At 42.8% G+C, this 24,081-nt stretch overlaps 1 protein-coding gene across 2 annotated transcripts in view; it reads right to left on the bottom strand.

Moving 5' to 3' along the window:
- st6gal2b (ST6 beta-galactosamide alpha-2,6-sialyltranferase 2b) overlaps positions 1-23,679 on the bottom strand; it is a 45,461-nt gene extending 21,782 nt beyond the window's left edge. The window contains exons 1-3 of one of the 2 annotated variants that reach the window (XM_067459337.1): positions 23,248-23,679; positions 22,139-22,221; positions 1,545-2,285 (exon numbers count right to left, since the gene is read on the bottom strand). In XM_067459337.1, coding sequence (XP_067315438.1) covers positions 1,545-2,268 — 724 coding nt within the window. In that variant the 5' untranslated portion in view covers positions 2,269-2,285; positions 22,139-22,221; positions 23,248-23,679. The remainder of the gene's footprint in view (positions 1-1,544; positions 2,286-22,138; positions 22,222-23,247) is intronic. The other variant, XM_067459338.1, reaches the window with a different exon arrangement.
- Between the last annotated feature and the right edge of the window lie 402 nt (positions 23,680-24,081).

A 24,081-nucleotide genomic window follows, 5' to 3' on the forward strand; every position in this document is an offset into this window, starting at 1 on the left:
ATATTTTGAGTTTACTACACAAACTGCTGCTGTAAGTTTCTAGACACGCCTAGGCCTAAAAAATAAGTTCCAATGTCCAGTTTCCGAACTAGTTTAAAGTAAAATCCTATAAGACTCTTACAAATAAAAGAAGAAAAAAACACACATGAGACACTGTGACAGTATTGCTCTCGATCTTTCTGACAATAAAGCAGGGCAATGCTATTCAAGGGCTTTTGGAGAGCAGGGAGCACTGATCTAATGCTTATCTGCCATTGGCTGTCAGCTGCAGTATTCATGTCCCAACACATTCAACAATTAGGCCTTGTGCATCAATGTCGCTATTCAACAGCAGACCAAATCAAGGACTAAAAAGGGGGGGGGAAGATGCAGTGAAGTGAGTGTAAGAAATTGAATGAGAGAGAGAGAGAGAGAGAGAGAGAGAGAGAGAGAGAGAGAGAGAGAGAGAGAGAGAGAGAGAGAGAGAGAGAGAGAGAGAGAGAGAGAGAGAGAGAGAGAGAGAGAGAGAGAGAGAGAGACTATCAAACAAGAAGGTTTTTGTTTGGCTAATAAAAACTTAAGCACAAGCCTTTGTGTGTACTACGAGAGAAATAGCAGAATTACACTTTTAAATATAAGTATTGGGTTTAAAAAAATAAAACGTCTACCTTCTGGCCCTCTGTTTAGGGGCTGAAATCATGAAAATTGGCTCCTTCGTGGTCAAAAGTGACAAAGCCTTGAGGTTTTTTATTTTATTTTATTTTTTAAGGAAACCAATGTAATGTATTTTTATTCGATTTATTTGGAATTTTGAGGGATTTTTATGATTTTATGCCATATTTATAACATTTTATGAGCTGTTTTCCTCATTGAAAAAATTAATAAAAATCAAATATATATTATTAAAAACAATTTCAAAAGTATTATTCTATGTTAAAAACCATAGATTCCTATGTAGCTCTGTATAAAGGCTTTTAAATTCTCTATTTAAAAGCCAAAATATGCATACTTAAACTTTCCAGAAGTTTAGTGTTACCAGAAGCTTGACAATGAAGTCATGTGTAGTTCTTTTAAAACCTAACTAACTTTTCACTTCTGATTAGGCTTCACAATGCATTAAAATTGTGTTAATTTGAGAACATTATCTTGATGAACAAAACATGTAAGAATCACAAAGAAATCTAAACCTTTTGTAACATTATAAATGTATTTACTGTCAATTTTGATCAATTTAATACATCCTTGCTAGGGAAAAAAATACATACTTAATCCAAACATTTGAATGGTAGTGTATCGCAGGAGGTTACCAGAAAACAATGACATTTTCAAGAGTAATAATAAATGTTTTGCGTACCAAATCAGTATATTGATTGATACATTGATTTCTGAAGGATCATGAGACACTGACAACTGGAGTAAGAAATGTATTTTTACTGTGCATTTTATCAAATGCAGTCTTAGCGAGCATCTTCATTTTAAAATCTAAATTATTTAAAACTTTTGAATGGTAGTTATACATATATATACACACACATATATATGCATATTATTCAATCCCAACTCACCAATTTCACGCCCCAGTGATGAGTTCAGAATTGCCCCGGCTGAAGTCACCACAGCACATGTCCTGTACGCCTGCTGTAGTTGAGGAGGAACCAGCTGTTGAAAACCTAGGTGAGCGAAGGGCTGTTCAGAGCTATCCAGAGTCCTGAGCTGAGCTTGCTCTTTCATCTGACACAGTATCTCCTGCCTACCCTTGTTTGCCTTACGCTGGCCTTTGTAGAACACTTTGTGCTTATTAGAGTGAACATGGTGCATCATGGCCTTCTGTAGTCGTTGACTAAGCAATTTGGAGGATACCTGTCCCTTCCACAGACCACGGACCACCGACCAAGTGTTGGAAAAGTCAGTTTCATGAGACTTCATCGCATACTTCCTAATCTCTGGCTGACGTTTTCCAAAATTCCTGAAATGAAACTTTTCTCTAACATGAGGAGGTTGATATACATGCTTGCGCTGGAAAGGACCCCTCCTCTCCGCAAACATACCCCAACGGGCATTATGGGATGCCATGATAGCCCGAGAACTACGCTGAACATGGGTTGAGTGTTGAGATTCAGAGTTGAAGAGGAAAGTCATCCTTGGGGGTGGGTTCACCTGGGAGTCAGTGAAGTAGGAAAAGACAGCAAGGAAGAGCAACATCCAGACCAGCAGGGCCAGCAGAAGAAGTTGAGCCGACTTCTTCATGACATGCTTCAGGCCCGGCAAAAGAGAGTCCTGAACAATCATATTTCACAACACTCTCCCTGGAAGGAAACAGAAAGGCATGGCACTTAATATGAGTTTGAATATCATATATCGTTGATATCATAAAAATATTTTATTTTGTTTCAGTGCAAATATCTTTTTTTACTGTCATTTTACTTCTTATTTGGAGCTATTCAAAATTAAAATATCTTTGTTACTTTCATTTTACTTTTTATTTAAATGAAGGAGCTTTTCAAATGTCCGGTTCCAGAGTTATTTGTAATCAAGTGTCGCTACTGTCTTAAAGTCACTATAAAAGTTTTGTCAAAACTGTGCTGTTTGAGTAGCCATAATAATTTTACCTTATTTATGGTATCTGGTGACAAAGTTGGCTGAATACTTATAAGAATTCTTCAAATAAGAGATTAATAAAGTAAATGCACTTTTAAACCCCAAAAGCTTACATAAGTAGCCTAGAAATCTAGATGCACCCTAGCGCCAGAAAATCTAATCTGATCTGTCTAATAGTCTAGCAACTCTCAATACCTTCTGAGCTGTAAAAACCAACAAATATAATAAACAAACAGCTGATAATAAACAAACAATTGAATAATTGACACACAGCTGATTCCAGTCTGGCTTAGAGTCAGTGACAGGTTTTTTTTTTTTTCTATTACATTGACACTTATACAGTAAAAGGAGGACTTTGAGGAGTAATGTTTTTGGAAACAGAAAAAGACAAACACTGTAATGTCTGGATGAGGAAGAGTAAGAGCAAGGGGCCCAGGGAGAAGAGAAGGCCCAGTGAGAGATGCAGTGAGAGGTGTGGGATCCAAGGGTGAACATACCAAGCGGTGTTATCCCAGGTGTATATTACCCTTGGATAAAATCAGATGGCCTAACCCTGAAGATTGCAGAGATTAAATACAGTAACGTTTTCTGTTCTATCATACCGTGTTTCTACAGTACCTCCTGTAGTAAAAAGTCAAGGAAAAAAACATATTTTTTGCTTTTTACTGAAATGCTTTTGACTGTGAACATTACTGAATAAGTGTGGACATACAGTTCCCAACCAAGAAATTTAGTGTAAAAATGGTGCACCGCATGTTTTGCATGCAAATACCTGTAAAACTGAAACTGATAAAAGTCTATGAAACATGGTGTACTTCGATTGAGTGCATGTACCTTGTGAATTGAAAAGAAGTGCTATTTTGTCAGGGTACACTGAAAGAGGACTCAATTGCAGGAATGAGTGATCAGGGGGTTTATTAAATAAAATAAAACAAGACAAACAAAACAACCCAGAGGGGGAAAACCGAGACTTGGCTTGGCTTGACTTGAGGAGCAGGACAACAGGAGGAAGGTTTGACAATGATCCAGTACAGGACTGCAAACACAAGGAGATTAAATGGGGAGCAAACAAACGAGGGTAACGAGAAGACAGGTGGGGCAAATGAACCAATAATCAGGAAACAAGGTGGGTGGGGTTAGACAATTGACGAGAGCACATGGGACAAAGAAACACATGAACATGTGCTCCCACCAAACGTGACATGAACATGCAGATAATGAAAACTCATAAACTGCATGTTCACACGAAATATGACAACATGAAAGCATGCAGCAAGTGAAATACCAGCTGCATGCTACACAACACAAAACACGGACAGGAGAGCGTACAATCACATGACAAGACACAGTGCACAAGAATGTGCAAATGCTCATTCTGTGCACTCACAACAGAACACGAGGAGCATGAATGTCCGAATCCCAACACAAAACCAAAACCCAACTAGACAGAAGTGTCGGGACCCAACACCCTGCCCCACACAGAAAACTACAAGGACAGAAGAGCACGCAGCTCGAGCATGGTCAAAGCTGCGTGCTCACACAAGACAAGACAAAATACAGGAGTGTCAGGACTCTGTCACAAAACCAAGAGAAAGCTAGACCGAAGTGACAGAACCCTGACATATTCTTTGACAGAAAAATTTCATTTTGAGTCAGATTTCTTTGGAATTACCTTTGTCTCAATAAAACTGAACAAAACTTTATTTCAGAAACTATCAAAAATATGCAATTACAAAAGAAGAAAAACACATTGAAAATGGAAAAAAAAGAACTCAGTTGCACAAATGTAATAGGATATTCAGTATGCTTTATTTTTTGTTAATGTTTTTCAAAGATTCGTTTTCGGAAATCGTGGATTGTGAATGCATTGCCAAAGATTCCGACAGACCTCGGCCTATGGGCGGCGAAAACCACCGCCCGTACTATTGGCCAGGCGATGTCCACCTTGGTGGTCCAGAAGCGGCATCTCTGGCTCAACCTGGCCGATATGAGGGAGACCGATAAGACCCGGTTCCTGGACTCCCCTATTTCGTCGGCTGGGTTGTTCAGCGACGCGGTTGAGAGCTTTGCCCAGCAGTTCTCGGCCGCCCAGAAGCAGACGGAGGCTATCCGGCACATCCTGCCCCGGCGGCCCGCTGCTGCCTCCACCCCGTCTCCGGTGGCAGCACCTCCGCGTGCCCGCCGCCACCGCCTCCCCTGCTCCCGCCGCAGCCCAGCAGCAGCCTCCACCCGGGCGTAGGCGTGGAGTTGGCCGCGGGAAGGACGTGTTTCTGGTTCTCTTTTCTCGGTATGGAGCTGGATTCGGTCGCCCTGATGGCGCGCCTCACCGAGGAGCGCATCCAGTCAGTGTTGAACTGAACTTCGTGCCACTCACATTCCGGGCCGGCTCAATTGTGCGGCCGACGAGCCCTCACGGCAGCCAGTGCTTCCGGGAGAGTGGAGACTCCATCCCCAGGCGGTCCAGCTGATTTGGGATCGCTTCGGGGCCGCACAGGTAAACCTGTTTGCCGCCCCGGACACGGCCCATTGCCAGTTGTTTTATTCCCTGACCGAGGGGACCCTCGGCACGGATGTGCTGGCACACAGCTGGCCCCGGGGCCTACGCAAATATGCGTTTCCCCCAGTGAGCCTTCTTGCACAGAAACTGTGCAAGGTCAGAAAGGACGAGGGGCAGGTCTGGTTGATGGTGCCATACTGGCCCAAAAGGACATGGTTCTCGGAACTAGTGCTCCTGGCGACAGCACCTCCTTGGCCCTTTCCTCTGAGGAAGGACCTCCGTACTCAGAGACGGGGCACCCTCTAGCACCCGTGTCCAGACCTCTGGAAACTCCATGTCTGGTCCCTGGACGGGACGTGGAGGTTCTAGGTGGCTTGCCACGGACGGTGGTAGACACCCTCACTTCCGCTAGAGCTCCCTCTAAGAGGCACCTCTATGTGTTAAAGTGGAACCAGTTCGTCGACTGGTGCTCTTCTCATCTCGAAGACCCCCGAAGATGTTCGGTTGGGGCCGTGCTTTCCTTTCTCCTGGACGGGTTGGAGAGAAGGCTGTCTCCCTCCACCCTCAAGGTGTATATGCCCACAATCGCTGCCAATCACAAACTAGTAGAAGGTAAGTCTTTGGGGAAGCACGGTCAGGTTCCTGAGGGGCGCAAGGAGATTAAATCCGCCTCGCCCCCCCTCTATACCTTCTTGGGACCTGTCTCTGGTGCTCAGTGCACTTCAGAGACCTCCCTTTGAGCCTTTGCAGTCAGTAGAGTTAAAAATTCTGTCTCTAAAGACAGTACTCCTGCCAGCATTGCCCTCTATCAAGAGCGTAGGAGACCTGCAGGCATTTTCGGTCGACGAATCGTGCCTGGAATTCCGGCCGGACTACTCTCACGTAATACTTAGACCCCGGCCAGGATAAGTGCCCAAGGTTCCTGCCACTCCGTTCCGGGACCAGGTGGTGAGCCTGCAAGCGCTGCCTTCGGAAGAGGCAGACCCAGCCCTGGCTTTTCTCTGTCCTTTCCGAGCACTTCGGACTTATGTGGACAGAACGCAAAGCTTTAGAACCTCAGAGCAGCTCTTCGTCTGTTACGGAGGATAGCAGAATGGAAAGGCTGTCTCCAAGCAGAGGACGGCCCACTGGATAGTGGATGCCATTGTCTTGGCGTATGAGGCCCAAGACGTGCCCTGCCCTGCCAGCTTCCTGGGCGCTGGCTCGTGGGGTCTCGCTGATGGATATTTGTAGAGCTGCGGGCTGGGCGACACCCAACACGTTCACTAGATTTTATTGCCTACGTGTAGAACTGGTATTTTCCTGTGTACTCACTTCTCATAGTCGGTAGCACCGAAGTGCCCATTCTAGTGTCGGCTCGCTGCTCCACTCCCTTCCTCATGGAATGGATACGTGCGCTTATATGCTCCAGTCGAGTTCACCGGGATGGCGAACCCTGTCGAGTCCTCCGCAATCCGCGGCAGTCAGACGTGGTGGAGCGTCTGAAGCCAGGTCTAACACTCGTATGCATTGTGGAACTTGTGTAAGGCTGGGTTCCATATGTAGTGACCCCCACGGCGGTCCCATATGTGTATTCTCCACCATACGGCTCCCTACGGCGAGCCCGTGTCTTTCCCTTGGCAGAGCCCGCTCTGCTGTCTCAGTGTGGTGACTGTCCCCCGCCCAACTGGGCCGGGGCCGCCCCTGGGACTCCCGTATGTTGTACTGTCCACGGCCAGTCCATACGTGTAATTTCCACATGTTATCCCCTTCGGGGGAGTGTGGCTTCCGGAGCGGCCTCCAGGGGCATGCTTTCCCAGCGTTATCCAATAGTCCACTGATTGGGTCTTGTGGGATGGCAGTGTGACTCTCCCTGCAGGGAATTCCCCGCCCATTGAGACGGGGTCCGAGGGCGCTGGAAGTGGTAGTAACTGTGGTGTTTTCCCTACGGATCCCAATTAGTCGGTACGACGTACGACCGACTGAAAGGGAATGTCTCAGTTACGTATGTAACCCTCGTTCCCTGAAGGAGGGAACGGAGATGTACGTCCCATCGCCACAGTTGCTGTACCATCACTGCAGTTCGAGCCACGGGTTCGGCTCCTCAGTGAAAAACAACAGTGCGTGCCGATCGCTTCCGCTTTATATCCGCGCACCGTGGCGGGGTGCGATATGCAAAGCACGCACGCCAATGTTCGTTTGCCCGTTTTCTATATCTCGAAGCTGAAAGGGGCTCCCAGAAGTGATCCCAATTCGTCGGTACGCCGTACGTCTTCGTTCCCTCCTTCAGGGAACGAGGGTTACATACGTAACTGAGACGTTTTAGACCAAAAAAACCCTCAACGTTTTAGACCATGTTTACACTTGTATTTAAACATGTCCATATTTTATTGTGGAGACTGGAGAAAAATGTATAAGGCTAATTGTATAAACAGTATAGAAACCGTAGGGAATATAGATTCTGATTACATGGAAAGTCTCACAAGCTTGCTGCATTGACAAAGAAAGAAAGAACCTGAAAGAGTAACAGATGTTCTCACGTCTGCTCATTTCCTTTTCTCACTGGTAATGTTCAATTCAGCAGCTTCATTCCTCCCATTTGAACAGTACTTTAATTTGGTTCTTGTTGCTTTGTTCGGTAACGCTTTAGATTAAAGCCCAGAAATTACTGAATTAGTAAAAATTAATTTACAGCGTAACTTTCGGTAATTAGTGTAAATATTAAAGTATGTACTTAGGTATAAGGGAACAATATGTAATATTTGGGGAATAAAGGGATAACTCCTAGGAAAATTAACAAATGATTTATACTGTAAGTATTTTTTTATTAAGAGGTAATTATCTGTGTCGTTACAGGATAAGTGGTGCTAGTATGAATCTGTGGGCTGTAAAAGAAAAAAGGAACAGGAGGAGGAGAAGCCAATCAAAAAAAGGACAAAACATGCTTCTTTCTGTTAGGACGTTTGTATTTGAAATGAAAAGTTTATTTTTTTTTAAAAATTAAATGTTGTACATCTGTTTTGAAAGTTATTTTTCAAATAAATGTTCCTGAGTGATATCAGATTGTGTATGTGTTTTTGTTGTACTTAGGCCTACCCTGTAACTACATGAAACAGGAGGGGAACAAAAACCACTTTAATTTACAGCCCGTATAGTCATACTTACCCTGTAACTACACAGATAATTACCCCTTAATTAAAAATACTTACAGTATAAATAATTAGTTAATTTTCCTTAATTTCCCCCAAAATCACATATTGTTTTCTTATACCTACATGTACGTACTTTATGGTTATACTATAATTACAGAAAGTTATGCTGGAAATTTGTTTTACTTACGTAGAACTTTCCAGGCTGTAATCTAAAGCATTACCCTTAGTTCTGCTTTAAAGAGACTCTCTGTTACTGGCTGCCTTGGTACATATATTTAAATGTTGAGAATGATGCAGAGCCCGTTTTAAATAAAGGATAATTTACTAAGGATAGAACAATAACCCCACATCCTTTTGCTCCTTGTGAGTCTTAATGTCTGCATATTTTAATCTTGCATGGGATTTTGTCAAATTACTGTCTCTATACTTTACATGGATTTTCTGTCAAATCACACAGCCCTTTCATTCTCAGAGAAATCTGCTGCAAACAATGAAGAAATCAATTTGATAATTTGCTGAAAATTGCTTTCATGTGGGCAAATTGCTCTTTTTCCAGTCTGTTGCAGAAGTTAAAGCAGAACACATGAAATATATAAAACAGAGTAAACTGGTAGTACATCTTTCAGGGTAAATCTTTATTTTTATTTGTTTTATTTTTTGCACTCATTTATGTTCTAAGTACTTTATCGGGGAATGATTACAACACTCTTTAGTGTGTATAGACATCATCTTTGCTGACCTTGAGATTCTGATGCACCATGAGATTCTGCAAAAAATAGATAGTTTAATTGTACTATTTATGCTCAACCTGGTAATGTTAACTATTACAAGCACAATAGCTCTCACTAACTCAAAATAGCATAAATAACAGAGTTTATATTACAGTTAAGTCAGTGCAGTTGCAATATCCATCTCCATTTATATACACAAGTATGAATAAATTAAATATTAGGGCATAAATGCTCTGGATCACAGTAGGAACTCTATGCCTGCAGTTCTAGTTCTAAGTCCTAATTGCTGGCATTTCTTATAAGGGACTTCCAGACACTGTTATGTGTTTTCAAACTGCAGGGAGCCAGACCATCATTAAAAAGAAAAAAGCAAACCACAGAGAAGAGTTAAGGCTTCTGACAACTATCAATGATACTATGATGAATAATGTTATAATTTTACATTCAGAGGCAAGCTTATTCATTCATTCATTCATTCATTCATTCATTCATTCATTCATTCTATTTGGAGAAGTTAAATGTCATTTTAGGTATAGGGCAACATAAATGAGGGAAAATTGGGTTATACTGAAATTTCAATCTGTGTTGGAACATAATTTTAGCCAAGAACTTCTAAGAGTGTTAGTAAGAATTCTTGGAAGAATGGAATAATTCTTCACATTTCTGAAGGACAAGATAGTAAAATAGTTTTTCATATAATTGCACAGTTAAAATAATAGTCATAATTAACTCACACTACCGTTCAGATGCTTTTGATCAGTAAGATTTGTAATGTTTTTAGAAGACATCTCTTATGCTCACCAAAGCTACATTTATATACAGTATAAAAAAATAAATAAAAAACTAATATTGTGAAATATTATTAACATGTAAAATAACTGTTTTGTATTTGAATATGTTTTGTCTTTTATTGTGTCATTTTGCCTCAGTCATGTTTCCTGGTTCTTGTCATCATGTCATGTGATCATGTCATGTGCTTCCCTATTTTTCTGTCCCTTGTTCTGATCGGGTCCCTTCTCTATGGCCCTGTTCCAAATGGCAACCTAAACCCTCACAGTCTTCCTCTGAGTCTGCACTACAAGACCCCACAAGACCGCAAGAGCACATGAAGTGTGCCATTTGGGACAGGGCCTATGGCTGCGTCTGAAACCTGGAAAATACTGCCTTCGGAGGACACATTTGAAGGCAGGAAGGCATCAAGCAACGTCCAAATTTAATGTTTGCTTCACTTCCTGTCTCTTGAGATACTTTCATCTGACAATCCTGTGCTTTCAATTCAGTGACAGTTGAGCTGGGGAAAAAAGATGGTGCCCGAAAGTTGTGTTTGCTGTGTTTCACCTGTTCCCTCTTGATTTCTTCCATTTATAAGCTCCTTGTGTTTGTCAGTCTTGGTCGGATCGTTGTACTGTCTACGTCTCCCGGTTCTCTGTGTTGGTATGTCTTCAGTTTCATGTATTTCTAGTTTATGTTTTTCCCCCTTTTGGGTTTTGTTTTGTTTTGTTTTGTGTTTATGTTTTATTTTATTAATAAATTATCCTTTCTGCACTTGAGTCCTCGCACCAGTTTTCTTTGTGTTCCCGATTGTGACATAACAATCCGACCCTCAGAGGACTCAGGGGAAGGGCAACACAGCAGACTCCTTTCCCTCCGGCAGGAGGGAGCTAGCATAAAGGAGTTTGCTTACCAGTTCCTGTTTGCTGCAGAGAGGCTCAACATCAGTCAGGCACAGCTCAAGGACATTTTTAACAACCGCCTTAATGAGCCTATCATTGCCTGGGAGTTGAAAATGCTGGGGAATTTATCATTTTGGCAGTTTGTCATGGTAGAGGAGTGTCCTGGAGCGGAGGTCTTCCACCTCTTGGGCCTCCCACATTTTTCCCCACAGACTGCCAAGTCCCCAGTCCTCCGATGACCCCTTCGGGAAGAGGGTGGAGGAAGAATGGCACCACATCCACCACCTACTCGGAAGTCCAGAGTCTGGTGTTCCGGTGGACCCAGTTTCGGTGGTCTCTAAGCGAAGGAAGAGAAGGAAGGCTACTTCCGTCTCAGTCCTGGTGGATTATGTTCTGATGGGCCCACTTCCGGTGGACCGTGTCCTGGTGGACCATGTCCCGGTGGACCGTGTCCCAGTGGACTCAGTCCAAGTTGATTATGTTCGGGTGGATCCAGTTCCGGTGGACTCAGTTTCCGGTGGTCCGTGTTCTGGTGTATCTAGTTCTGGTGGTTTCAGTTGCGATGGACTCCGTAATAGTGGTCCATGTGCCGGTGGTACTAGTTCTGGTTGTCCCAGTTCCGGTGGATCATGTTTAAGGGGTCCCGATTTCGACAATCCAGAAATGGAGGAGGAGGAGAAAGGCTCCCTCCGTCTCTGCTCTGGTGGACCCAGTTCCGGTGGTCCCGAGTCCAGAGACGGCCTAGAGGGCTGTGATGGGATGCTTCATGGTGGCAGTCCTGCATACTTGGGAAAGGCACAGGGCCTTACCCAAAACGTTTAGTTCCGGTGGTCCCAGTTCCGGTGGATGGTGTTCCGGTGGCCCCAGTGCCGGTGGATCGTGTTCCGGTGGTCCCTGTTCCAGTGGATAGTTTTCTGGTGGTCCCAGTGGCGGTGGTCTCTGTGCCGGTGGATCGGGTTCCGCTGGTCCCTGTGCCGGTGGGCCCTGTTCCGGTGGGCCCAGTTTCGGTGGACTCTGTGTCGGTGGACTCTGTGCCGGATGTGCTACTCAAGCGTCCTGCTATGCCTGGGCGTCTGAGCTCTGCAAGCCATCATTGCCTCCTGAACTTTTTGTTTTCCCCGTTCCTCCCTTGTCTGTTCCTTCCTTGTCTGTCCCTCCCTGGTATGTCCCTCCCTGATCCGTCCCGCCCTAGTCCATCCCTCCCTGATCCGTCCCTTCTGTCCTGCCCTGGTCTGTCCCCCCTTGATTTCTCCCACCTGCTTTTCATTTCTCCATATATATATATATATATATATATATATATATATATATATATATATATATATATATATATATATATATATATATGAATTGATACTGATTTAAATCAATACATTTAACAAAGTTGCATTTTGCATTCAACAAAAATCCTTCATCAAGTGTATTTTGTCTGGTATTATGACATTTATCCAAGATGTGTGAAACACTATTTGACTGAAATCGTATTAGAAATAATCTCAGAAAATTATGTCAAAAAAGACAAATATTTTAACTAAAACTTGACTTAGATATATTGAGATCCCTTATCGAGGGAACTTCCCACTGCGTCGGAACAACGAAATGGGGATGCTCCCTAAGCATCAGTGAATCTGAAGTCCGAACAGAAACTAGTCCAATCTGATTGGCGTGCGTGATGACGTCATTGTGTCAACGTACCTGAAAGTATCAAAGGGGAGCCGGCGCATAATGGCGGCAGTCTTTGCTCTTCAGCAAGCGCTTTCTGTACTGTCTGTCTATTTAATGTTGTTTTGTCCAGTTGCGAGTGGTGTGTGAAAGTTAGTTTAAAAAGATGGAAAGAGAGTTAAAGCAGTGTGTGCATCCTTGCCCTCGTTACATCTCGGGCTCGGATACACACCTGCTTTGTGTGCAGTATCTGGGTGTTCAGCATGCTCGGGCGGCTCTCGAGGGAGCCGCCTGTGAACACTGTGAGCGCTTGACACTCAGACTGCTCCGCTCTTGGCTGGCTGTGTTCAATGAGACCGGCCAGCCTCGTGAGCCCCATGGTTCTGGACCCGCGGTCGCTAAGGCGGCTCGGCGTCGCAGATCATGGGGCTCACAACGGGACTTGTCAGAGGGTTTTGGGACTGCTGCAGCACTTTCCCAATCCTCCTCTGACAGTTCTTGACGCCATCCCAGAGGATTACGTTCCTAGGGATCATATGGGATTTGACTACGATGCGGGCACAATTGTCTCCCGCGCCTCGTCGAGACCTTACGGGCGATGGTCTCAGGAATAAGGCTAGGCCACAGCATCACTGTGAACCACTTTCAGAGAGTGCTGGGGCACATGGCAGCAGCGTCCAACGTGATACTGTCCGGCCTGCTACATATGAGACCCCTCCAGTGGTGGCTGAAAACCAAGGGATTTTCCCCCATTGGGAATCCATTCCGTATGATCAGGGTAACGCGCAGATGCCTTCGTTCCCTACTCATATGGAAGAAACCTTGGTTTCTGTCCCAGGGGCCAGTGCTGGGAGCGTCCTGTTGCCGGAAATCCGTTTCAACAGACGCCTCCCTCACTGGTTGGGGCGCGGTCATGGACGGCCGCTTTGCGAGGGGCCCATTGGAGGGCCGTCATTCCTCCTGGCACATAAACTGCCTGGAGATGATGGCGGTCTAAAAAGCTCTCAGGAGCTTTTTCCCGGACCTCCGCGGCCAATATGTCCTGGTACGGACAGACAATACGGCTGTGGTATACGCCTCTATGCAGCTCTATGGCGCATCTGATTCTCCTGTGGTCCCAAGGGAAACTGTTATCCATCAGGGCAATGTATGTCCCGGGGGTCCAAAATCAGGGAGCAGACATCCTGTCAAGGCAGGGGCTGAGGACCGGGGAGTGGCGGCTCCACCCAGAGGTGGTGGAACCCATATGCGAGAGGTTCGGCCCAGTGGAGGTGGACCTGTTTGCGTCTCGAGAGACGTCCCACTGTCCACTGTGGTTTTCCCTCACGCATCCAGCCCCAATGGGGTTGGATGCCATGGTACAGACGTGGCCGAGGCTGCGTCTGTATGCATTTCCCCCGATTGCTCTGCTCCCGGGAGTCCTGGAGAGGGTTCGTCAACAGGGGGTCAGCCTACTTCTGGTGGCGCCCCGTTGGCCGACTTGGGTTTGGTTCTCAGATATCATAGCTCTCCTGGCAGGTCACCCGTGGCAGATTCTTTTGAGGAGGGATCTCCTGTCTCAGGCGGCGGGCACAATATTTCACCCCCGGCCGGAGATTTGGAACCTTTGGGTCTGGCCCCTGAGGGGGCCAGGTACCTAGAGGCTGGCCTGTCGGCAGAGGTGGTAGGGACCTTACTCAGCTCCAGGGCTCCGTCTACTAGGAGACTGTACAGCCTCAAGGGGAATGTCTTTTCCACTTGGTGCAGGGAACGTGAGGTGGACCCAGTTAACTGTCCGGTGGCTTCAGTGCTGGAGTTCCTCCAAGATCGTTTTTCTGCGGGTCTGACCCCGTCCACACTCAAGGTGTATGTGGCTGCCATTGCGGCTTTCCACACGCCTTTGGGTGATGGGCCTTTGGGTAGGCACCAGCTGGTTGTACAGTTCCTCCGTGGGGCCCGGAGGATGAGGCCTGTGGCTCAGTCCAGAGTTCCAACCTGGGATCTGGCAGTGGTTCTCGGAGGATTGGCTGACGCCCCCTTCGAGCCACTGGAGCTGGCAGAACCAAAGTACCTGACCTTTAAGGTGGCTTTTCTCCTCGCTATTACCTCTCCTAGGAGAGTGGGAGATCTTGCCTGGAGTTTGCCCCGGGTGGAGTAAAGGCCATCTTACATCCTAGGCCGGGCTATGTGCCGAAGGTCCCATCAAGGGTGGTCAGGTCATTGGTTCTGCAGGCATTTCATCCTCCGCCTCATGTGACGGCAGAAGAAGGGAGGCTTCACCTACTCTGCCTGGTTAGGGTGCTTAGAGTCTATTTGGAGAAGTCTGCACAATGGAGGAGATCTCAGCAGCAGTTAGTGTGTTTTGGTTCACCCAAGAAAGGGTTGCCTGCTTCTACTCAGACAATCAGTAACTGGATTGTCCAGGCGATAACCATGGCCTATCGGGTGCCCAGTTTGCCTTCACCCTTGGCCGTGAGGGCTCATTCCACCAGAGGCATGGCCTCTTCAGTGGCCCTCCTTTCTGGGGTCCCCTTGCAGGATATCTGTGAGGCAGCTGGGTGGGCCACCCCACACACTTTTATCAGGTTTTACAGCCTGGATCTCCCTGCGACGCCTGGTGCTAGGGTGCTCCAGTCCTAGTTGTGCCCGTTTTCCGAGCTTCAGAGCAATAACTGCCGCCATTACGCGCCGGCTCCCCTTTTATACTTCCAGGTACGCCGTCACAATGACGTCATCACGCACGCCAATCGGATTGGACTAGTTTCTATTCGGACTTCAGATTCGCTGATGCCTAGGGAGCATCCCCATTTCGTCGTTCCGATGCAGTGCTCGTTCCCTCTCAGGGAACAAGGGTTATATACATAACCCGAGCGGTTTTCTTTTGACTAAAACTAGACTAAAATGACGAGACATTTAGTCGACTAAAACTTGACTAAGATACATTGAGTCTTCTTTTGACTAAAACTAGACTAAAATTACAATACTTTTAGTCGCTCCACCTTTCAGGACAAGCCGTTGTGCGACTCCTGAATTGCACTCGCGACAATTTTGAAAAACTCTCCTTCATGAAATGTGCAGCACGGAGAGCGAGATTTGGATAATAATTATGAGGGACCGAGTTAAAAATTAATTTTAACCATTGATCCCTAACTCCCCGTCCCTAGGGAGGCTGAACAAAGTGGACCTGCAATCCGGATTAAAATAATAACAGCATTTCGTCTGCATTGCGCAACACTCCAGCCTACTAACTATACCCCAACAACTCTTCTCCACAGCAACAAAAATGGCCTCACCCCCCTATTCTCGGAGGAGGGTTTATGTAAATATTGGGGCTGGTGATGTCAGCAACCCTGGAGGAATGTCTGTAGATCCCTACCGGTCATTTGCTGTAATCTTAAGAAATTAATTTCTTTAAAAGCAAATATCTCCCTTTGCTTTAAACTTTGAAAATGTTAACTTTGCAGATGTTGTTTATGCTCAAACAGCAACAATACACACTAGATAAAAAATGATTACCCCTTTAAAATATATTCAAATAGAAAACTTTTTTTACATTTTAATAATATTTCATAATATTACTTGTTTTTTTTTTTTGTTTGTTTTTTTTTTTTTTTAACCAAATAAATGCAGCCTTCGTGAGCATAAGAGACTTCTTTTAAAAACAATACAAATATTACAGATCAAAAGCTTTTGAATGGCAGTATATGTTGTTCGAAACCTTTAGGTCTTTATTCTGTGGAATGCAAATTGTGATATTTTTTTCTTTTCTTTTGTAGAATATTGGGATGTCAAGATTTTTACAGAATAACAACTTAAATATCAATGCAATGTGAAATACAGTTAACAAGTGATATGTTAAAACTTAATGATACCTCTTATAGTACTTTGTAAAAATCATACATGTGGTCATTACTTTTTTATTTTTAAATTGTTTTACTTTTTTGTATAAGGATGACTAAATTATGTTGTATTAACAAAGTTCGGGAGGAGCAGATTCAGATAACTGACATGAGTGGAGAGCATTCAGCCAATCAACAATAAGAGATATATATTTCAGCAGTCTTACCTCCATTTGTTGACAGTTTATCAGCATCCCTCCACCACCCCTTCTCCACACTTTTAATTCTAACCACTTACATACACGGGGGGAGTACTCTGGGTTCAGGACAAAATCAAGCTTGGAGCACTAACCCCTGGACAGCACGGCAAATAAGCATTTCAATTTTACTCTCTCTAAATTATATGTAAGTGTGAACTCGTCTGTGATTAAATGTTATTGTCCAAAACAATGGAATTCCACAAAGATTTTTACATTACATGTAGTTGAGCTCACCCACCAACCACAAAACTTTACTAAGATGGAAAGACAGCTATAATCCCCAGACTAGAAAAACAAGTTTTTCCAGCTTTCTGTTCCGTATAATAACAATAAATAGTTATTTAAATAATAAACGGTTTAAGCCATTGGCTGCCACTAAGGTGCACAAAATTAAAAAAATATGAACAACAAAATTTCCAAAATTCAATCCAGCAAGTTAACCGGAATGAATTGCTTTCTGGAATTAATTTAGATTCAGACTGTTTGCAATTTTCATTTAAAATACAACAAATTATTATTATTATTATTACATGAAAAATTAAATTAAGAGCTAAGAAGAATTGTCTTTCCTTAAATTACCACCTTTTAAAACTGGCAGTCAAAACAGGCTACAGTAGACAGTATTTTATTTTATTAAGAAATAAGGTAGTTAAAGAAATTAGAAAAGCTAAAGCAGACTTTTTTATTACTGCTTTGAATAGTGTCCAGGGAAATTCAAAATTGATTTGGAATCACATTAAAAAACTGACTGGGGATTCTCATATAAATAGGATTTTAAAGGGGCCAAAGGCTGTGGCAGAGGCTTTTAATCATTATTTTATTGATTCTGTGGCTGATATCTCAAATTTTACAGGAATGCAGAATAAAATATATCAGTCGTTTTCTACTGTGCAAAAAATTTCTTTAGCACATTACTGAGGCCAAAGTCATAAATATTATCAAGCCCCTTAAACCATCTAAAACCAAAGATGTTTTTGGAATGGATAGGAGTATGCTTAAAGCTACACTGTGTAACTTTTTTAGTTTATTCTTAGCTAAAAACACTTAGTTCATTCAAAAATATATGTGCTTATTAATGTATATTTACTTCTTTCAAGTAATAAAGTATTCTCATAAGTTTTTTAATATGCCATTGAAAATACATACGGGTGAGGGGTTTGAATGCCGGTCGCCATGTTGGCCCTCCATCTTGAAAGTACATTAGCCAAAGAGGGACATACCAATAAATTCAAGCTTTGCCTTTCGCGTTTTAACACTCGATGGCACCGTGTCGAATGTAAAGAGGGGGATTGCTATGTTAATCTTGGACTAAATTGGCCACCGTTTTGAGTTAAAACGAAATCAGAATTGAGAGGAACAGAAACTATTATTCACTGCATGGTCATATACCTTTTCACTGCTAGATGGGGGAAAATATCACACAGTGTATAGCTTTAAAGATATTGGATCAGCTCTAGCCAAGCCCATTGCCTCCATCAATAACCTCTATTTCAACTGGATATTTCCCAGATGCCTTGAAATTGCCTATTGTTGTACCTGTTTTTAAATCTGGTGACTCGACCAATCGCCCAATCAGTATCCTTCCAGCTGTCTCCAAAGTTTTGGAAAAAATTGTAGCCGAGCAGATTATCCACTATTTAAATAACAGCTTTATCTCTCTCCATCCCATGCAATTTGGCTTTAGAGCCAAACATTCGACTGAGATGGCCACATGCCTCTTTGTAAAAAAAAAAAAAAAAATCTTATTTAGACTTGGATGGTGTTGTTGGGGCTGTATTTTTGAACCTCAGAAAAGCATTTGATACAGTAAATTACGCAATTCTCCTTAGTAAGCTTTCTAATTTTATTTTTTCTTGTGCTGCCCAAAGGTGGATGGAATCCTATTTGAGTGACAGGACTCAATTTGGTTTTATTAACAATTGTAGATCGGAGCCTCTTAAGTTAGTTACAGAGGTCCCTCAGGGATAAATTTTAGGGCCCTTATTATTTAGCCTCTACCTTAATGACTTGCCTTTGGTCTGTCCGGAAGATGAATGTATCGTATGCAGATGACACGGTTTTATTTGTTTACGGCAGATCAAAAGACATTGTTGCTGCTAAACTTACAAAAGCATGGCTGCAGGAGTGCTGCCTTCAGCTAAATCTCGCTAAAACTGTCGGGATGTTTTTTTGTAAAACCAGTAGGGTCTCTCATGTCACTGAAATATGTTGCAGGTGAAAACTGCAGCTGGTCACACAGTACAAATATCTCGGGTTACTGCTTGATTCCAATCTCTCATTTAAAGCTCATGTTGAGAAAGCAAGTAAAAAAATAAAGCTAAATCTTGCAACTTTTAGATCAATCAGACGTGAAATGTCTAGAGAGGCGGTAAAGATATTTTTACACACTATGATTTTAAGTCATATTATTTATTGCCAAACAATTTGGTCACAGGGTATAATCGGGCCACTTGAAATAGTATACAAGCAAGCCATCAAGGTCATGGATAAGAGACCAAGACATTACCATCAATGTTCAATTAAAAAAAAAGTAATTTTATTGTAATTGGTCTGACCTTCATAAATTTGCCAATTTATGCTTGATTTATAAGGCAATACATAATTTAGCTCCTATTACTTTGGCAGATCTTATCAGCCAAAGAACTCTCTGCTTTACTCTCTACTTTGCGAGTCACTAGAGGCTCAGTGAGAGGTGACTGTGTCATCCCTCTGTGCAAAAGCACCTTCAACCAATCAGCCTGTTCTGTGAGGGGCGCTAGTGGGTGGAACAGATTACCAGATGAGATTAGACAGGCAACTACTTATAATGCTTTTACTAAACAGTTAAAAAAATGATATGTACATCTGTCAGCACTAAAGTCTTGAACATGTTGTGTCTCTGTTCAAATATGTGTTTTGTATTTTATTGGCTGTATTTCTTGTATCTTTTATGGTTGAACTTGCAGTGTGTTATGTGTATTTGTTGTTACTAACCATGTCTATTTGTGTTATATTTTTGCTCTGGGCAAGGGGACTACAGATGAAAAATAGCCTTTTGGCTAATTTTGGCTTTTTTTTACTCATGTGTGTTCATGTGTTTTTATAAAATTGTATAGTCCCCTTACAAACAAAGTAATCTTAATCTTAACAGTGTTAAATGAGATAAGGGGCGAAAGGTTACCCATATACGTTTGGTATAACTGCCTGGGGTCAGAGTCTCTGTTTACTATTTAAAGTACTAATAATAACTGGTTTAAAATGATACAGAGGTGTATTATAGATGCTATTATTCTAACTGCTATGAGCAAGTATGTATAGTGTGTTAACTTTGTCTCAAAGGTCAGAAGTTAATAAGGGCTTGCGCCAATAATGCTACAGATGGCAAACTGCCATTATGGTGACGAGCAAAGTCATTGGTTAGATCAGAATGATGTGTATGATACACTTTACTAATTATATGTCCTTGCATCAGTAAAAATAAACTGGGTCTCACTTTTTATTAAGCAAATTTAACTGTTTTGCATACGTATATGCCCAGTCTTGTGTGTTTTTCATTAAGTATCTGTTAGTCTGTTTTCTCCTGTTTGGTTAATAAGTAATACGTGTCAAGAGTGTTCCTGAGTTGTTTTATTAAAATCCCTGTTTCCTGTGCTCCTTCGTCTCTGTGCACTTATCTCACACATGCTTCTGTTACACAACTGACCGAAACGGACTGCTCACTCAGGGTTTTCTACTACACTGGGCCTGAAGGCACGTGTTTCTGGCAGGCGGTCCAAATAAATATTTTGCCATGTTCGTGAAGTGGGTACTGGTAAATAACCACTCACTATTTACCATCGGCCCCGCTGAGGAGGACAGCGTTACCAGTCCCACTCCACCACTGCCAGAGACCAGCCAAACCCTATCGACGAGGACAAGGACGGATGGTGTCAGAGCTACGGAGCCCGGACCACTAACAGGGTCTGACCAGGTGCGTGATGGCAATGCCGTACATCGCAGAGGGAGTTATTGTGGAGTTCGAGGGCTGGGAGGAAAGTCCCGCCCACAACACAGCCAGGAAGTTGCTGGCAGCTACATAGAAAAGCTGAGGAAGGCTTTTGAGGTGTACCTGATTGACTTTTTTGGAGAAGTTTTTCCTGTGTCCCCTGTAGCTCCTGTGTTCTCTGAGTATCCAGCTATCCAATATCTCCTGAGTTTCAAAAATTCCCGCCCAGCCTCCCTCTCCCACTCTCTCCATTCCTCAGTGCTCCCTTCACTGCTGCTCTTCCACCCCTCTGCTCCACCCATACAGTGTGGACACGCCTAGTGTCTCCAGGCCACCAGCTCTGTTCGGCACTGAGGTTCCCCTGTCTCCGCCTCCAGCCTCTATGCCTCCTGCTCCGCCTCGGCCTGTCGAATCTTCGGCGCCCCCTTGGCTCTTCCCTCCCTTGGCTCTACCGGAAACCATCAGCCATACAGCTTCTCCGGGATCCCTCGTCTCTCCGGCTTTGCCTTGGTCAGCTGTCGACCTGCCTTCTCCTGTGGCTTCATCTGGCTCCGCCTTCCCTACAGCTTCGCTTTTGTCCTCTGTCCCTCTGGTTCAGCCGCTGCCCACGGGGGGGGGGGGGTTGCACACCGGACGGGAAGATTAGCACCGCGCAGTGCCAGGTGTTCTGCTCAGGTATATCACACCGGACGCGCAAATATTGAATCGACTTCTGACAGAAGAGCTGCACGATGGGTGTATCTTGTAGCACGGGGTGAAATCAGTATGTACATTGACGATTTGAGGAAAATATAATATTATTCAGAATGCCGTGGGAGGGGCAAACAGTCATGGGAGGGGCTTCCGACCGTGAGACGTTAGGCGGTCGAACGGCTTGATGTAAGACAGGAGAAAAGATATAAAGAGATTTAAAAAAAAAAAAACACTGGATGGATTTTTTTATCATTATAGGATGGTTGTGTACAGGCACTGCCAATACACATTTCCATACAATCAACCTGTAAAAGTGAATGTATCATTATATGACCCCTTTAAGATTTGCAAAGGCCGAGAAAGGTGAACATGATCTAAAACAGCCACTAAAATGACTGATGAAAAGCAGGGGGAAAACATCATCCTGCAAGCTTTTTAAACTCATGATGTGGTCATGTGGTCTTAAGGGAAGAATTCATTTTTTTAAACTAGAATTTTTTCACTATTGTATTTATTTTGGTTAATTTTTTTTTGACTAGTTGTAGCAATTATAGGTAATCAGTTAAGGGAATGTATATTTCACTAAAGATGTGTGTTACAACTTTATTTTTTCCACTTCAAGCACAGTCCTTTTTCATTTAAAATATTCTTCTGTCCATGCAAAGAACCTTCTCTAATCATAGTTTTAGACCCCCAATAGCATTCTGATAAGCTGCCTCAACATGATATAAAAAGATAGAAACAGTTTCATGCTTAGTAAGGCTTAAAGTGTGGGAGTCAGGTGCACAATTCCAGCTTTGTGCTGGCAAAAAAGAAGAAGAAAAAAACACAAAGAGGAGAGCAGGTACAATGGCAGAACACCAAATATGCTAATTGTTTTTGTCAGTATTTTTATGCTCTTTTGCATCCAGTATACAAATCATTATTTATAAAAAAGTGATTTCTGTGACAACCTGGTGTTGAGTGCCCTAGCTCAAGGTTAAAAAGTTGACAAAGAAGAATTAATCTCATGTACTTCTCCTTTCACACCATGGGATTAATCCACAACATTTCTGTTTTGAAGCTGAGATCCCATGGCTGATAGACCATTAGGCTACAACCATCACAAATTAGAGGATATAAATAATTGCACCTGCTGTCTCTCTTAGTCCTTCACTTGGCCTGTGTCCAATACCACTGAGAGAAACAAACGCCTACGCCAGCAAAGGCAATCCACTGTGGAGGAGAATTTGAAATCAGCAAAGCTTTTAAACACACTTAAGTAAACCTGCCATGAAAAAAGAACAGAGGGAAACAGAGGGTCTGTGTGTGACAGATCTTAGCCAAAATAAAAAATAACGAGTAGAGAATGAATGAGGGCAAATTGTGATGGGTAATATGCAAAGGAAACAAATACGTGCTCATTAAATAAGGAACAAATAAACAATGCATACAGATATGCAAAAATGGAGAAGTTGCTTATTAAGATTATGATATTGCTATGATTGAAGTATGGTCTGTTTCTCTGGTTCTTTTTCTGCACCCAAACAACTGCTCAATGGTCTAACAAAAACTAGGATAGAATACTAAACATATTCAGCACTCTTACTAGGCACAATCTGCCAGCATCTGGTCAATCATTCTCAACTCTTGTGTGAGACACCAAATGCAGGCTCTACTCATTGCCAACAATCAAATCTCTGAAAAAAAGAACTGCATAAAATAAAAGACGTTTTATGAACAGAGTGATATATTTCCTAATTATAATAATCTTTTGGCAAATTATTTATTCTATATTGAATCTCTTAACAGATCTGCTACAGTCAGTACTTTTCAGTAGCCCATAAAAGTGTAGGCTAATGTCTAATTGTGGTAATGTGTTGTGTGCAGTAGATGCCCTACTGTATGCCTGCCATAATAAACCAATCAAAGCTGTGTGCAACTAAAATGTGTATATATATATATATATATATATATATATATATATATATATATATATATATATATATATATATATATATACAGCAAAGGAGCAAAATAATTCAAAAAAGATCCTCAACATAACGGAAACTTGTTAGATTAGGCTACTATAATTAATTGCCACACAGACATGTGAAACAGATCTACATTGACTAATTAAACATTCACATTAAAACTATTTCATTTTAAAAGTTCTGAAAACAATACTCTGGCATACATAGGCTACTGTAGATTTCACTGCCACAAGTAGGATGTGGAAAGGAAGGAGTAGTGTGCACTTACTGCAGCTGTAGACAGTTCGAGTCGCGCGGCTGCATTCCCCTCGCGCCGCTCCGTTCAACACAAACAATGTTATAACAAAATTAAACAGTAATAAATGTCCACGTGTGAACATTTACTACACTGAAACTTTAATTCCGTGTGTCGTTTCCTCGACAGAGAACTGGACCAGAGCATTTCTCTCTGTCATTACTTTCATCTTTTGCCAGTTCGCTAGCAACCAGGATGTTATTGTCTCAAGTCACGCTCCACTTGATCTCGCAAAACTCTGGGACCAGATCTAATGAGTGCAGACAACGACTACCGAATCAGCCCGCCCTCAGTGCGTTTTCCCACGCCGTTCCTTTTGGACAAAATGTAGAATATCCAGTGCCACAGCGCGCGATGTCGTTCCCTGAGCACAATCAGTGTCCGGTCGGATGCTCACTATTGTTCATTGCATTTACATCATCGGGGACGTGCGCTTCTTTATGCATTCACATTCGCGGAGGAAACGTCACAGACTTAATGATTTAAAATGACTATATATCTGCAAATATTATAAATAAATAAATAAATAAATAAATAAATAAATAAATAAATAAATAAATAAATAAATAAATAAAGCTGTCCACATTAGTTTATTGTTCGTTTATTGGCCAAGTTTTATTTATATTTGTTTGTTTGGAGGTGTGGTGAGGTGAGGTCAGTAAAAGGGTGTGATTGCATAACTTTGGTACATTATAATAGCCTACAGTATTTATTTATATATTGTTTTTTTGTTTTGTTTTTTATGATAGGCTATTTGTACTTTCCCATCCCACAGGGATCAAACATATATTCAGTTTATTAAATCAC

The sequence above is a fragment of the Pseudorasbora parva genome, chromosome 12 (assembly GCF_024679245.1).
Source record: "Pseudorasbora parva isolate DD20220531a chromosome 12, ASM2467924v1, whole genome shotgun sequence".
In the NCBI taxonomy this organism is placed as follows: Eukaryota; Metazoa; Chordata; class Actinopteri; order Cypriniformes; family Gobionidae; genus Pseudorasbora; species Pseudorasbora parva.